The 13,084-nt window shown below is 36.4% G+C and overlaps 1 protein-coding gene across 1 annotated transcript in view; it reads right to left on the reverse strand.

The window, feature by feature from the left end:
• Positions 1 to 5,142: 5,142 nt before the first annotated feature.
• The window catches only part of lwr (ubiquitin conjugating enzyme lesswright), a 29,405-nt gene continuing 21,463 nt past the window's right edge, over positions 5,143 to 13,084 (reverse strand). Inside the window, exons 5-6 of the mRNA XM_081750970.1 lie at positions 11,493 to 11,637; positions 5,143 to 6,020 (exon numbers count right to left, since the gene is read on the reverse strand). Of these exons, the coding sequence (XP_081607096.1) occupies positions 5,951 to 6,020; positions 11,493 to 11,637 (215 nt within the window). The 3' untranslated portion in view covers positions 5,143 to 5,950. The remainder of the gene's footprint in view (positions 6,021 to 11,492; positions 11,638 to 13,084) is intronic.

Below are 13,084 nucleotides of genomic sequence, written 5' to 3' on the forward strand. Positions count from 1 at the left end.
GAAAGACAGAGACGTTGAAAGACAAAAAAACATTTGCGAATTGCTGCTTCAACGACAGAGCAGAAAGGGGTTTCTGCATCGAATTATTACGGGTGATGAGAAGTGGATCCATTACGAGAACCCTAAACGAAAAAAGGCCTGGGTGAAACCAGGTGAACCAGGTCCATCACAACCAAAACGAGATATTCACTGTGCAAAGGTTATGCTGTGCATATGGTGGGATATGAAAGGTGTGGTGTACTATGAGCTGCTGCAACCGGGTGAAACTATGAATGGAGAACGTTATCGACGACAATTAATGCGTTTGAAGCAAGCTCTGGCCAGAACACGACCAGAATGGGAGAACAGACATGATAAACTTATTGTTCAACATGATAACGCTCGCCCACATGTCGCAAAACCGGTCAAAACCTATTTAGAAAATGTCGGATGGGAAGTTTTACCCCACCCGCCGTATTCACCAGACGTTGCTCCTTCGGACTACTACTTGTTCGATTGCATGAACAACGATTTGATTGGACAGTGGTTTACTTCTTCAGAAGATATCGAAACATGGGTCTCTGACTGGATCGCTTCCAAGGATGAGGACTTCTTTCGCCACGGAATCCGTACATTGCCTGACAGATGGGCGAAAGTGGTGGCTAGCGATGGACAATATTTTTCTTAAGGTATTTATGTATTTTGTGTTTGTACTACAGCTTCAATGTGTGCGTACCAACCGCACGAATTAATTCCTAGACCAAATATAACTGTCGTGCAGTGGAAGAAATTCTAGGGCCGTTCCAAAGGAAAGCCTACCACATCGCTCGTATATGTCGATTTTGTATTAAAATGTATTACACGCTCGGAAGAAAAAAAAACAACCGACTTTTCTATTTCCCTCGTACGTAAGATTATGTAATAAATAATTATCAACGTACAGTAATTATACATTTTACAATAAGTTGCAATTTCATTAATAATTATTACTTTGCTAACACGAACGATTCATTTTGTGAAATTGTTTAAAATCTTTTGAATATGAATGTTCCAAAGTACTTTTTTGTTGTTCTTCCTTCACTCACTTCTGCAATAACAATGCCATTATTCACGTTGCAAAGGATTATTTAGAACTCCCTCTGTAAATTATTAGCATTGTCACTCTTGGAACATAAATCCCGAAGTTCGATTCATAGTTGGAAGATGCGTGGTTCGTATCCTACGTTAGTGTGTGTGTGTGTTTTATATAGAATCGTTGCTAAAAAGGGACATCAATCAATCAATTTCTTTCCTGAAAATAAAAAAAAAGAAAGAAAATAATTGCCTAATAAGGAAAAATGGAAATGAAATTTCTACTTCAATGTCCCACGATTATGTACCGAGCTAAAGGTGGTGGTAGTAATGAATAGAATGAAGAAAGTGGAAATGCACTGGAGAACTCCCAGAAAACCCATGCACACTGCCTATCACTATTAAGCAGGGTTGGCTGGTTTAAACCAGCTGTTAAAAAAAATGGTTTAAACAAACAAAAAAAAAAGCGATTTTTTTTAAATTGTGTGAATTTTACGGTGACGTTTCCACATATCAAACCACCTGCATTAGTTTTATCTCCTTTTCACCTGTTAATCATAGCGTCCCATATTCAATTCTCGGTCGAATCACAACCCTTTTTTCAAGTGTAAACCAAGTATCGGTTCGGATGTCACTGTAAGCAAAAATCATCTTACCTCGATATTACATAAGGATGTTAAGCCTAAACACACGAAACGAAACCAAATTATATGCCTGAATGTCTGTTGTTTTATACAGAAGCCAAGGTTGCTTAAATATATTGATAAAAATTAGCAAAATTTATCGACTGCATATGTAGCTTCGAGCGTTAGTTTGGACTGGTCTTTTAGTTTTAATTTAATTGAAAGATATCTACATACTAAATTTGTAATTTATTACCTCAGTTTTAGCGTATTGATTATGAAACGTGGACCATAAAATTTTACATGCGAAGCAATAAGGGGATTTTTTTCGTTATTGCTCTGCATTTAAAGTAATAACAGGATTTTCCCAATGGCTAAGACGGGAGTTTCCCGATTTATACATAATTCTGTATAATGGTTTCATTTGTGCAACTGTTTATCTTTCTGTCCTTCTGAAATGACTCTTGACAATTATATTAACAAATATGGAAAGATCAGTATTTTTGTCTGTTCTTCGGAGTGAGTTGGCAGATTCGTCGCATTTGTGGCCAATTAGTCCCGGTTTCGAGTCCAAATGGAGAGCAATTTCTCTCGGATGTAAGCCGAGAAGCGGTTTGGATTCCGCTTAAAGCTTATGTGACCCCTTCCAGCATAACCCCTTTGTTGCATAATTACACCAAGGCGAAATAAACTTATTTCTGTCCATATGTAATATAAATACATAGAGCATATTATTTAAACCAAATAAACCTAGTTTAAACAAACAAAAACCGGATTAAAAAAAACAGGTTTTTTGTTTTTTTCAATAAAAACCATGGTTTTTGCCAACCCTGCTATTAAGCCACCGCAGCCACCCAAATAAGGAGCATGGAACAGTCTGAATAAATTATTCCTATCCAGTCGCGAGTTTATCTGTTAAACGCGTTCTCTTGTTAACCATGAAATACGTTTTAGTGACGCTCACAAACATAAACAGGGAGAGAAGCCTAACTGAAAATTTACAATGGTGGCAGGGGTATTTTAGACGATGCTGCACATATAACACATCAAATAAGATTTCTTTTACCATCCACGAGAAAGAAGTCTTAACAAACATAGATAATCTAAGCTTTTCTTCAAATATAGTTTTCGAAAGTAGTCCATTTAGTAAACCGATTTTTCATATATCATATTCTCTTTACGTGCAAATTCAATAAAATTCAAAAAATCAAGAAAATTAGCGACTAGTCGGAACTCGAACCTGGGTTTCCTACGAAATTTGCACTAAAGAGGATATAGTGCCATTAAAGTTTTCCTTCTTTATCGTATAATATCTTATTCAAATCATCACAGATTTTCATTAATATGGGTTTCCACAGACAAAATGAATTATGTTCCATTTCATGTATGACTTAGTATCAACCTCAGTAATGAAAATGTGTGGCTGTTCCGAAAGTGGACTGGGCAGCATACTGATACGTAAACTGGAAGCCAGGGTTCTATTATCATTCCAAATGTAAATACCTGCTCTTTGAATTTCAACATGGAATAACAGCAAAAATAAAGGTTAGCATCAGAGCAATGTTTAGAAACAAAAACCATATCCTTGAGGGCTTCATTTAGTAGCTTCGTCTTATTAATATTCATTTTGTATGAAAAATCACCTCCGAAGCCAGTCTACCTTATTCAAAAAGACTCGTATACCTTATCACGTCTAATATTAATGTAGAGCTAAGATCTAATATTAATCTAACAGCACAAAGTGCCAGTTAGAAACGGGCAAGATTTCTACTAGTATAAAAATAGGAGTCTTCATGAAAATCATTTGCGTAAGTTTTTCACAGCAATGAGACTTTCAAAAGATGATGGTTCTAATGCAAGGAAATTACATTATCATATCACTGTTTACCGTACACACGAAATAATACACCAGGGTGTCTACTAAAATTCCAAAGTGAAATTTCGTGACTTTTTCGTGACCTTTTCTTTACCAAATCATAAAATTTCCTAACATTTTCAAGAGCGAATTTGCGTGCGAATTAGGCCGAATTTTCATCCATGCGATAGAAACGTACTTTGCTTGCGATTTGGTAGCGTCTAAAGCCGACCATAGACATTTTTGGTGGTGAATTTTGACATTTTATAGAACAAAATTTTCCAATCTGTACTTACATTTGAACAGTTAAAAAAAATCGTGACCCAAAAGCTAAATTTCGTAACTTTTTCGTGACTTTCATGACCGTTTTCTGATTTCGTGACATTCGTGACTTTCGTGACCGATAGACACCCTGTACACGATAAAATTCTACGAATTCAGATGTATTGCAGTTGAGTTGCCCAGATCTCTTGAGGAAAGTGTCAGGGAACGCGAAACAGTACAGTTTATAATACATATTAATATTAGACGCAGTAAATAGAAGAGGACGTTTACAAACTAGTATAAGTATGAGTCAATCCATATCTTTAAATAACATTTTACACTATATTTCTAAAACAGTCTGCTCCAAGTGCTCTGTATTTGCTTTTATGGGAGGATCTCAGGATTTATCGCAGCTATTTTAAGATGTACATTCAGGAAGGAATTCCTGTTTCAGTTTGTAATAGTAATACTCATCTTACAGGAATATACCAAAGTAATTAGTTCAGATAACTAGAAGTTTAAATGATATACCAAATAATTACAACAACCGTGACTAATTTACTACATTTTTTGTTTGCTTTAGTTTGCACTGAACTGGAAATTATCATGAATCATACAAATTTTAATATTTACACTGCCTATAAAATAAACCTATTTCAAGTAGAAATTTTAGTAGAATTTCGAAGTGCATGAAACTATTTCCTGGGCAAGAAAAGGAAAGAAAGAAAAATTCATGTCATTATACAGGGTGTTTCAGAAAGAATGACCTGATTTTACAAGTCCAAATGTATTGATAAAAACATGTTACAAAAATGGGATAAATTGCAAAATACTCACAAAATCTTCAAGTTTTGACTATGTTATTACAAATGCTCTATGTGTCCATCAATAGCAGCATGAACAACATCTAGACGTTTGCTAAATTTCCACCATTTCATTGGAAGTGCGAGGCCGACCTGGACTCTTACCTTTGCACAGCATCCTGTCTCTTCAAATTGGTGATACCAACGACGAATGTTTTTGGGTGCAGGCGGATCAATGCCAATACGCCTACGAAAATCACGCTGGACCGAAATCACTGACTAAGTCTTTGCAAACTGCAGCATATAAAACGCCTTCTGTTGAACGGACGCCATCTTCTGACTGACTGCAAACTGAGAAGGTGCATTGACTGACATCTAACGGCAATTTTCTGAAACTGTCGGCCAAGCTCACTCCAATAACACTCATTTCCTTGCCCGCACGTCCCAAGTTCCGTAATTATTACCGTCCAAAATCAGGTCATTCTTTTTGAAACACAGTGTATTTCGCTACTTGAAAGGTCTGCTGGTACTGAGACAAACATACAACTTTTTGATTCTAATATACATTTATTTTATTATAGCATTCTTTCATCACCGAAATACGATTATTAATCTATCTTTTAAAACAAAAAATGAAGAAAAAATGTATACAGCCTAAATTTTGACATACTACAAAACGAGACACACACTTATATTCATGTTAAGGAAGAAATATATATAAATATGTAATACTTATATCCATCAACTGTAATGGGAATGATACTTTTTCAAGTAACCACTATTGTTGTATAGTTTTATACGTAATTGATTACAATTTTGGGAAAATAAGGACTGTCTTGAAATAAATATTTGATATATCTTGCTTTTACCAGTATTAATTTTTAAAAATGCATTAATGATATAAACATGATATACCATTTTAGGCTTTCAATGAAAGTAATGAAGATAATACATTTATACGGTCATACGTAAAACATGCAATAATAAAACAAAAAGCTTACCTATTAACATTAACAAGACGAAAAGGGATTTTAAAAAAAATAGAGCAACTTAGAAACTAATATCATTAGTTAAGTTACCGAATTGTAGGAAGTGCAGTTGCACCAACATTTTGTTTCAACAGCGAAATATGCAGTCTTTAATCAAAAGAATGAACATATCACACACCGATATGATATTTTCTTTCCTCGAGCGGTTAAAATACCTTCCGCCCACATAGTTCAGGTCACTAAAGTCTTCCAACTGTACTTTGAATCACATTTATATTTTCTCACAGTAACTTAGTTGACGTAAGAAAATGCCTTTTATATAATTTTTATTATGAAGGAGCGCTGAGTCAAGTATTAGTTGCACCTTCACTGGTCAGTTGGAGCCATTGCTCTGGCCTGTGCACGAACACGCTTCTCATACTCAAGTCTGTTCTGGCTGTTTGGAAGAAAAAATAAATTAAAAATGTGTAATTCATGGAGAAACAATTGTAATACATGCAGTATAGTCTAATTAAATAAAATACAAATAAACAACCTTGTCATGTATTCTGCCATATTTGGCAGTTTATTTGTCGGAACATTTAATATAGTACGCGACAAAACATAACCGATTTTTTTCCTCGAAGGTCATCTAAGGGTTTACTTGTCCCTACCATAAATTCTTCTTTGTAACTAGATTCCGGCGTTGCCGTTCCAACTGAGGTAGAAGTTATTCAGCTCTCAGTATGGCTAACCCCATTACTGTTATCATAGTAGCATTGTACAGCGTTTGTTCCATCTGGCATCCGTAGCTTTTGCAGTGTGATTGAAGAAGGTACATTTCGGTTGCTAGGCTTTGCAATCAGTCCACATCATGTGACAATACATGAAAGCTATTTCAGGATGTCTACTAAAATTCCAAAATGAAATTTCGCGACCTTTCCTTTACCAAATCATAAAATTTTATAACACTCTCAAGAGCGAATTTGGGTGCGAATTAGACCGAATTTTCATCCATGCGATAGAAGCGTGGTATGCTTGCAATTTGATAACGTCTAAAGTCGACCATAAGACATTTCTGGTGGTGAATTTTGACGTTTTATAGAACAAAATTTTCCAATCTGTATTTACATTTGTACAGATAAAAAAATCATGACCCAAAAGCTAAATTTCGTGACTTTTTCTTGACTTTCATGACAGTTCTCTGATTTCGTGACATTCGTGACCGACAGACACCCTGTATTTTATTCTATTTTGTTCAGCTTAAAACACACACTACTTTGATGTAAATTATGTCGGGAGGTATGTAAATTTATCGAATAGAGCAAAACTTCTCTACTTCCGATCCAAGACTTTGCATTATGTTGTCTCCATAAATGACATAAAGGCAATGCTCTAAGTAAAAGAGGGGTGAGTATGCGGGGTATATTTCCTTAGATTTTCCACTTCAAGCACTGCGTAAAGAGATAGCAACACAGTTTAAAAACCGAGATCTTCCTATCTCGAATATTTTCAGTGCGTAGTTGATGCTTGTTGTATTGCGACATTGGGCAGGCATAGCCCTTCACGGACCGTAGCTCGAGAGAGCCAGTTTAGTACTTATCTATATTTCCTAGCTGATTTCATCACTATTTCAATATGTATTTATTATTTTAATACCAATGCTGTAGCCACACTGAAATATTACTCCCCGTGAGATCAGCGAAGTCAAGCAGTCCTAGGTCTTGTCAGAGGAAAGATAGGTGTGGCCATTTGTACTTGCCAGACGGTGTTGGCGCTGCGGCATTCATTTAGCGACGTGAGAACAATTGGGAAGCTTCTTGAGAAAAGCAGCGAACTGCAGTCTAGGAAGCCAGCATTAACGGCGAGGGTAGTCGATCTATTGACAACACATTACCCCACAGGAATGATTGCCATTAAGTCTAAGCGTCTTAAAGGCTGTTGCGCCAGGAATTTAGTTATTATTATTATTATTGCTAATAATAATATTAGCAATAGGCTTAATAAAGATTCTGCCTGTTTGCTCTGCTCGTACCTAAGTACATTATTTCTAACTTTATGATATAATTAGGTAGGTCAGTTTCTTTCTAATGTGATTCATCACATGTATGAAAACTGAACAAACTACAAAATTAGGATACTACACACACGAAATTAATAATGATAGCTTTATTACTTAGATATTAACCTACATACAATAATAAATATGAGGATCTAGGTACTTAAGAGAAAGCTTTTTAACCATTTCCTTTCTTAAAGAAAAAAAGTTTTAAATTGTCATTATACACAGATGGTCTGTCGAATAATAATAATAATTAATAATAAGCTGCCCTAGGACATTGAACAAAGTTATTATGTCTTGAAAAATGTTTTTGATGGAGAGAAGGATCATGTTATCGGGATAGATCAATCGCCCTCAGAAAGTGAGAAAAACGAAAACTAGAACATGTTTTAAACTCTTGGAGTAGTAAGTTCCAATTGTTTATTTCATCTATTTATGTGAGAATTTTCAAAATAATATTCAATCAGGTCTGATATAGTGCTTTATGCGAGATTGATTCTAAGTTGCATGAAGGACATAAACAAGAAATAATAATAATAATAAATAAATAATAATGTTTTTATAAAGGATTAACATTAATGCATCACGCTAACTCCTAATAGTAAATCAGGTTTAATGTTCATTGCAATAACATAATGCAATAATTTAAATTTGAGCATTTATATTTATGTAACCGCAAGTTCGTTGGTCGGCTAACTAACTAACAAACTAAAAAAGTGTATGGAAACAACAGAGCTCTTAATTAAGTATGATTTTAACCTATATTCGGATAAACAGGTACCCGTTGCGTTTGGTTTACTCGATCCTTATACCTGATAAACCCGTTTGGCCTGTTTAAACCTTTGACTCGATAGACTCGTTACGAGCTCGTAATTAGAACAATTTGTGTTACGATAATAAGGTGAAACAAAACTCCATTTACAATCATGGCAGACTAAGCTTGTTTTCATAAAAATGGGGTTATCAGGCCAACTCTATTCATACGGGTCAATCGGGCAAACCCGATTCATACGGGTAAAAATACAATATCGGTCCAACAAGCGGTCCAGGATCGATTCTATTTTCCGAGCATTACCGAAAATGCACAGTAGCCCGGCACAAAATATGAGCACATAATCATATTATTATTATTATTATATTAATAGGAGAGGAGAACTCCGTTGAATGACCTGTACATATTTTATTCCTATTTTGAATGTTATTTTTGTTTTATTTATCTGCTTATTGGTTTGCAACACTCAGTACAGAGAAGTTCCAGCCTTTATTGTTTACCCTGGCGACAGGGAGAGCGGCTAAGCTCTTGTACAGGGTGTCTACTAAAATTCCAAAATGAAATTTCGTGACCTTTTCTTTACCAAAGCATACAATTTCGCAACATTCTCAAGAACGAATTTGGGTGCGAATTAGGACGAATTTTCATACATGCGATAGAGGCATGCTTTGCTTGCGATTTGGTAGTGTCTAAAGCTGATACATAGACAATTTTGGTGATGGATTTTGACGTTTTATAGAACAAAATTTTCCTGTCTGTACTTATATTTGTACAGATTTAAAAAAAATCGTGACCCAAAAGCTAAATTTCTTGACTTTCATGACCGTTTTCTGATTTCATGACTTTCGTGACCGATACACACCCTGTTGTAATACCTGCAACATCCACCTGATTGACAAACCGCACGTGGCTGCTGATAACAATTTGACAGTTTTACTGCTGATAAGAAAACTTGGTTTAGTTTTGGAAACAACTATAGTTTCCATACACTGTCAGTTAACAATGAAATTCTGGCATTAATTTCCCTGAATTTCCATGACTAAGTAAATTTTCCATGACAAACACTATCAGTTATGAGTACGCTGTTTAGAAAAATATTCATTCTTTTAATCGGTCTCCACCCATCTCATTCTCAGACTTCCCTTTTTTTTTTTAATACAGTATAAGATTACTTTCTTACTGTAAATACTTATTGGGAGTCAAACTTCCCGCAATACAATAAAACACTAGAACCAACCAACCATTAATTACATATTATCGATATCTTTAATACCCCTGTATTCTGAATCCTAATAAACATAAGTAAACATACAGCAGTAACCCCAAAAGCAAGATTTCCAAAGCGCTGTGGACCCACGGAAACTGTTCGTGCGGCTGTTGGCAACACTGTTGTGTTTGTTATTTCCTGCACTTCTAAGCAAGCTTGCTGGGACGCTGTCTTGACTTGGCAGCCGTTTGTAAGGGAGATCGCGCTTGATGCTACGGCCAAGTGGGAAGTTGTCGAAAAGTACACCCATCATCACGGTGCAATATCTTAAGTCTAAAACAATTTCAACACCTATCGCATATCTACTATCTTCAACTGTCAGCAGCCCCCAAGTGACGTTAGGCTTAACCTGCTGCAATTCATATCTTGAGATTTGAAACACTAACGTCAACTCGTGAGCAAAAGGTTCATAACTTTTAGACTACCTGATACATTTACCTTGTCCATGTGTATCTGTCCGTCTGGGAGACTAAACATTTCAAGGACTACAGTAGAGCGTCGATTATCCGAAGTAATTGGGGGACATGGGTGTTCGGAAAACTGGTTTGTTCGGATAATCGAACTGTACATGTTTATTTGCCATGCGCGGAGCGGCACGCCTCAACTCTAAGCTGGCGCAGCTGTTGCTGTGAACAGCTTTAATACTGCCGCTACTTCTACAGCCAGTGCCAAACCGACAGAAGTGTGCTGATTGTTGAAACACAGCGACTGGCGGCTTGGCCGGTCAGCAGCGCCTTATGAAGGCCCCATTAGAAGCAATGTTCCGCCAGCGGTGGCTCAGTGCGGCGACTACTGTGGGAAACTTAGTTTGGGAGTCAGGGGGATGATGGACGGTAGGGTCGGAGAATAACAGGTGCGAGCGAGTACACAGTTCGGTTAAGCGGTCGTTCGGTTGACCGACGCTCTACTGTACTTGATGGATCAGCACCAAATTTGGTCAGAATGTAGAGGGTCAAAAATTTAGAATCGAGTTCACTGTTGGAAGCGAGATTCAAAGAGGAAGTGGTAGAAATCAACCATTTCCGGTAGAAACCAATCACTTCCAGTTTTACATTGATCACTACAGACCAAAAATGATGAGATATCGAGAAGCTGTTTTCTGCAATGGTTAAGCATCTTAAGAATACATTCCATTCCCATCCTTAACTCTCTACTAAAGACAGAAGTGATAGGTATCTAAAGTTTATTCAAGGAACGTTCAGTACCTCATGTAAACAAATACACGTGGTGATTGTTTGATTTTATTGGTTAGAGAGCCTTAGAACACCCATGCGGCAGAAGAAAATAGTCTTTGCTTATAAGGTTCATTACCAGAATTCCTTAGAATTAGACAACAGAAACAACACTTCATCTAAGAACTAAATTGAATTAATGCAATAAAAGAGAATACGCATGCATTGAAAGTGGTTTTGACCCAACTTTAGCGCGAATCACAGTTAACAATATGGTCACATGCGGGGAATAAGTAAAACATCGACAGGGTACAAGCACGTGCTTCTCGAAAGAAGCGCTGACCGATAGCCAATCATCCGATGACTGGCGGAGTAATACAATTCTGCAATGTTTACATCAGGATCAGAAGGTTCGTTGGATGAACTTTAGCAAAAACTATATCCTTACCAATGTTACTGCAGACGAAAATATTCAATCACTACGCAGTAGCAAGTGTTATTTTTCTAGTATTTTCTGAAATATATAATTAGCTAAAGGACTTGTATTACACGATTATCAACGTTGAACACATTAACTTCAGCAAAAGCTTCGTCAAGTAGATGCAAGTCCACGCACCTACTCACATGCTGAAGAAACAAAAAAAGCCAACACTTACCAGTAAATTGTATAAGCTTCTGCTTGCGCAGGATCCTTAATGTTTGGTTCGTTGAGCAGATCTTGAATTCCTAGAAGAATTTGTTTGATGGTAATGGCTGGTCGCCAATCTTTCTCTTCATCCAACAAGGACAGGCAGACTGTGCCTAGCAACAAAATTTAATAATGGATTTAAAACGTTATTTTTAATTGCTTTTCTCCTTCAAAAATCATTATATATATAAATAAACTCCTCTCATTGACCATCTCTTTTAAGCAGACCAATCCTTATCACTAGAGTCCGGAATTTTATGTAATATCAACCCCCTAAATATATACATAAATAAATAACAAAAATCACTTAAAAATGTAAGTAATATGAAATATATAAGAGTATGTAATATTACATATGTTACATATTTATGAAAACGTAATATTAACATGTGTATGAGTATGCAATATTTAAACGAATTATGAAAATAAAAAGAAAAATCTACTACACTTTATCCTGCTTAATGCAAGTCCCCCAATGAAGTGAAATGCTTGAACAGCTGAGACAGCCATACGTCACTGACGTGACTGATTGCAGGATAATAAAAATCAGATGCGAATGAAGGAAGATGTGAATCGGCTAGAGAGAAACAGGAAAGCCCCGAGAAAAGCAACGCATACGGCATTTGTACGTGAGAAATCTTACGTGGTGTGGTCCCGTTTCAAATCTAGAACCTTTTACACTAAATGCGTATCCGTCACCACGGCCCAATTTTGAAATGCATTATACGCAATATACAAATTTAAATACTAAAAGCAACTTAAGACGAAATGTGTTGTTTTATATATATTTATTTCATGCAGGGAAAAGCAGTCCTATATCTTTTAAACAATACCAGCTGAACTAAGATTGAAGAATATTTCCACTAATGAACATTTTTAATTTAAATAAAGTGCTTACTAAAGATCTGCCTGCAGTTCAACTGTGTTGTTGCACAACGGATTACAAGGTTCATTTCCAAATGATCAGAAGTAAAATTTTGTCCGCGATCGGATAAAATATTCTTGTATGCAGAGAATGATCTCTCCACATCACATGAGGTAACAGGAGCGTATTTCAACAGGAGGATGTAGTTGGGGGAAATATCTTCAGGGGGTTCTTGTTTCATCACTGAGAATCTCATATTGCCAATAGGCTGTCGTAACCCGGGTTTCTTTCCAGCACTGCATTTAGTTTCTTTCGAACTTTTTTTCCTACATCTTCACACACACACCTTGCAGCAGTGTCTTTGCATCCTCCATGATTTCCATGGATTCCGGAAGAGGCCGCCCAACAGTCTCTAGCTTTTTAATGCTTGTAGGTAGCCAACCAAAATTGCTGTCTATGTATGCGATATCACACGCTACTTTTGAGTCATTAAACAGTTTCTGAGCAATGCCAACTGTCACAGCAGACTCCGATGGAAATGAATGAACAGACTTAATTTTTTGAAAATGTTCATTGTAGAAATGTATTGCCTGTATCCAAGTGCCCCATCGCGTTAGCACAGGCTCCGGAGGAAGTGGCACGTCTGGCAGTTGATCTCTGTAAACTTGAACACGTTGTGGCGCCTTAACCTTTTT

Source organism: Thermobia domestica, chromosome 3, assembly GCF_964235325.1.
Source record: "Thermobia domestica chromosome 3, izTheDome1.hap1.1, whole genome shotgun sequence".
Classification (NCBI taxonomy): domain Eukaryota; kingdom Metazoa; phylum Arthropoda; class Insecta; order Zygentoma; family Lepismatidae; genus Thermobia; species Thermobia domestica.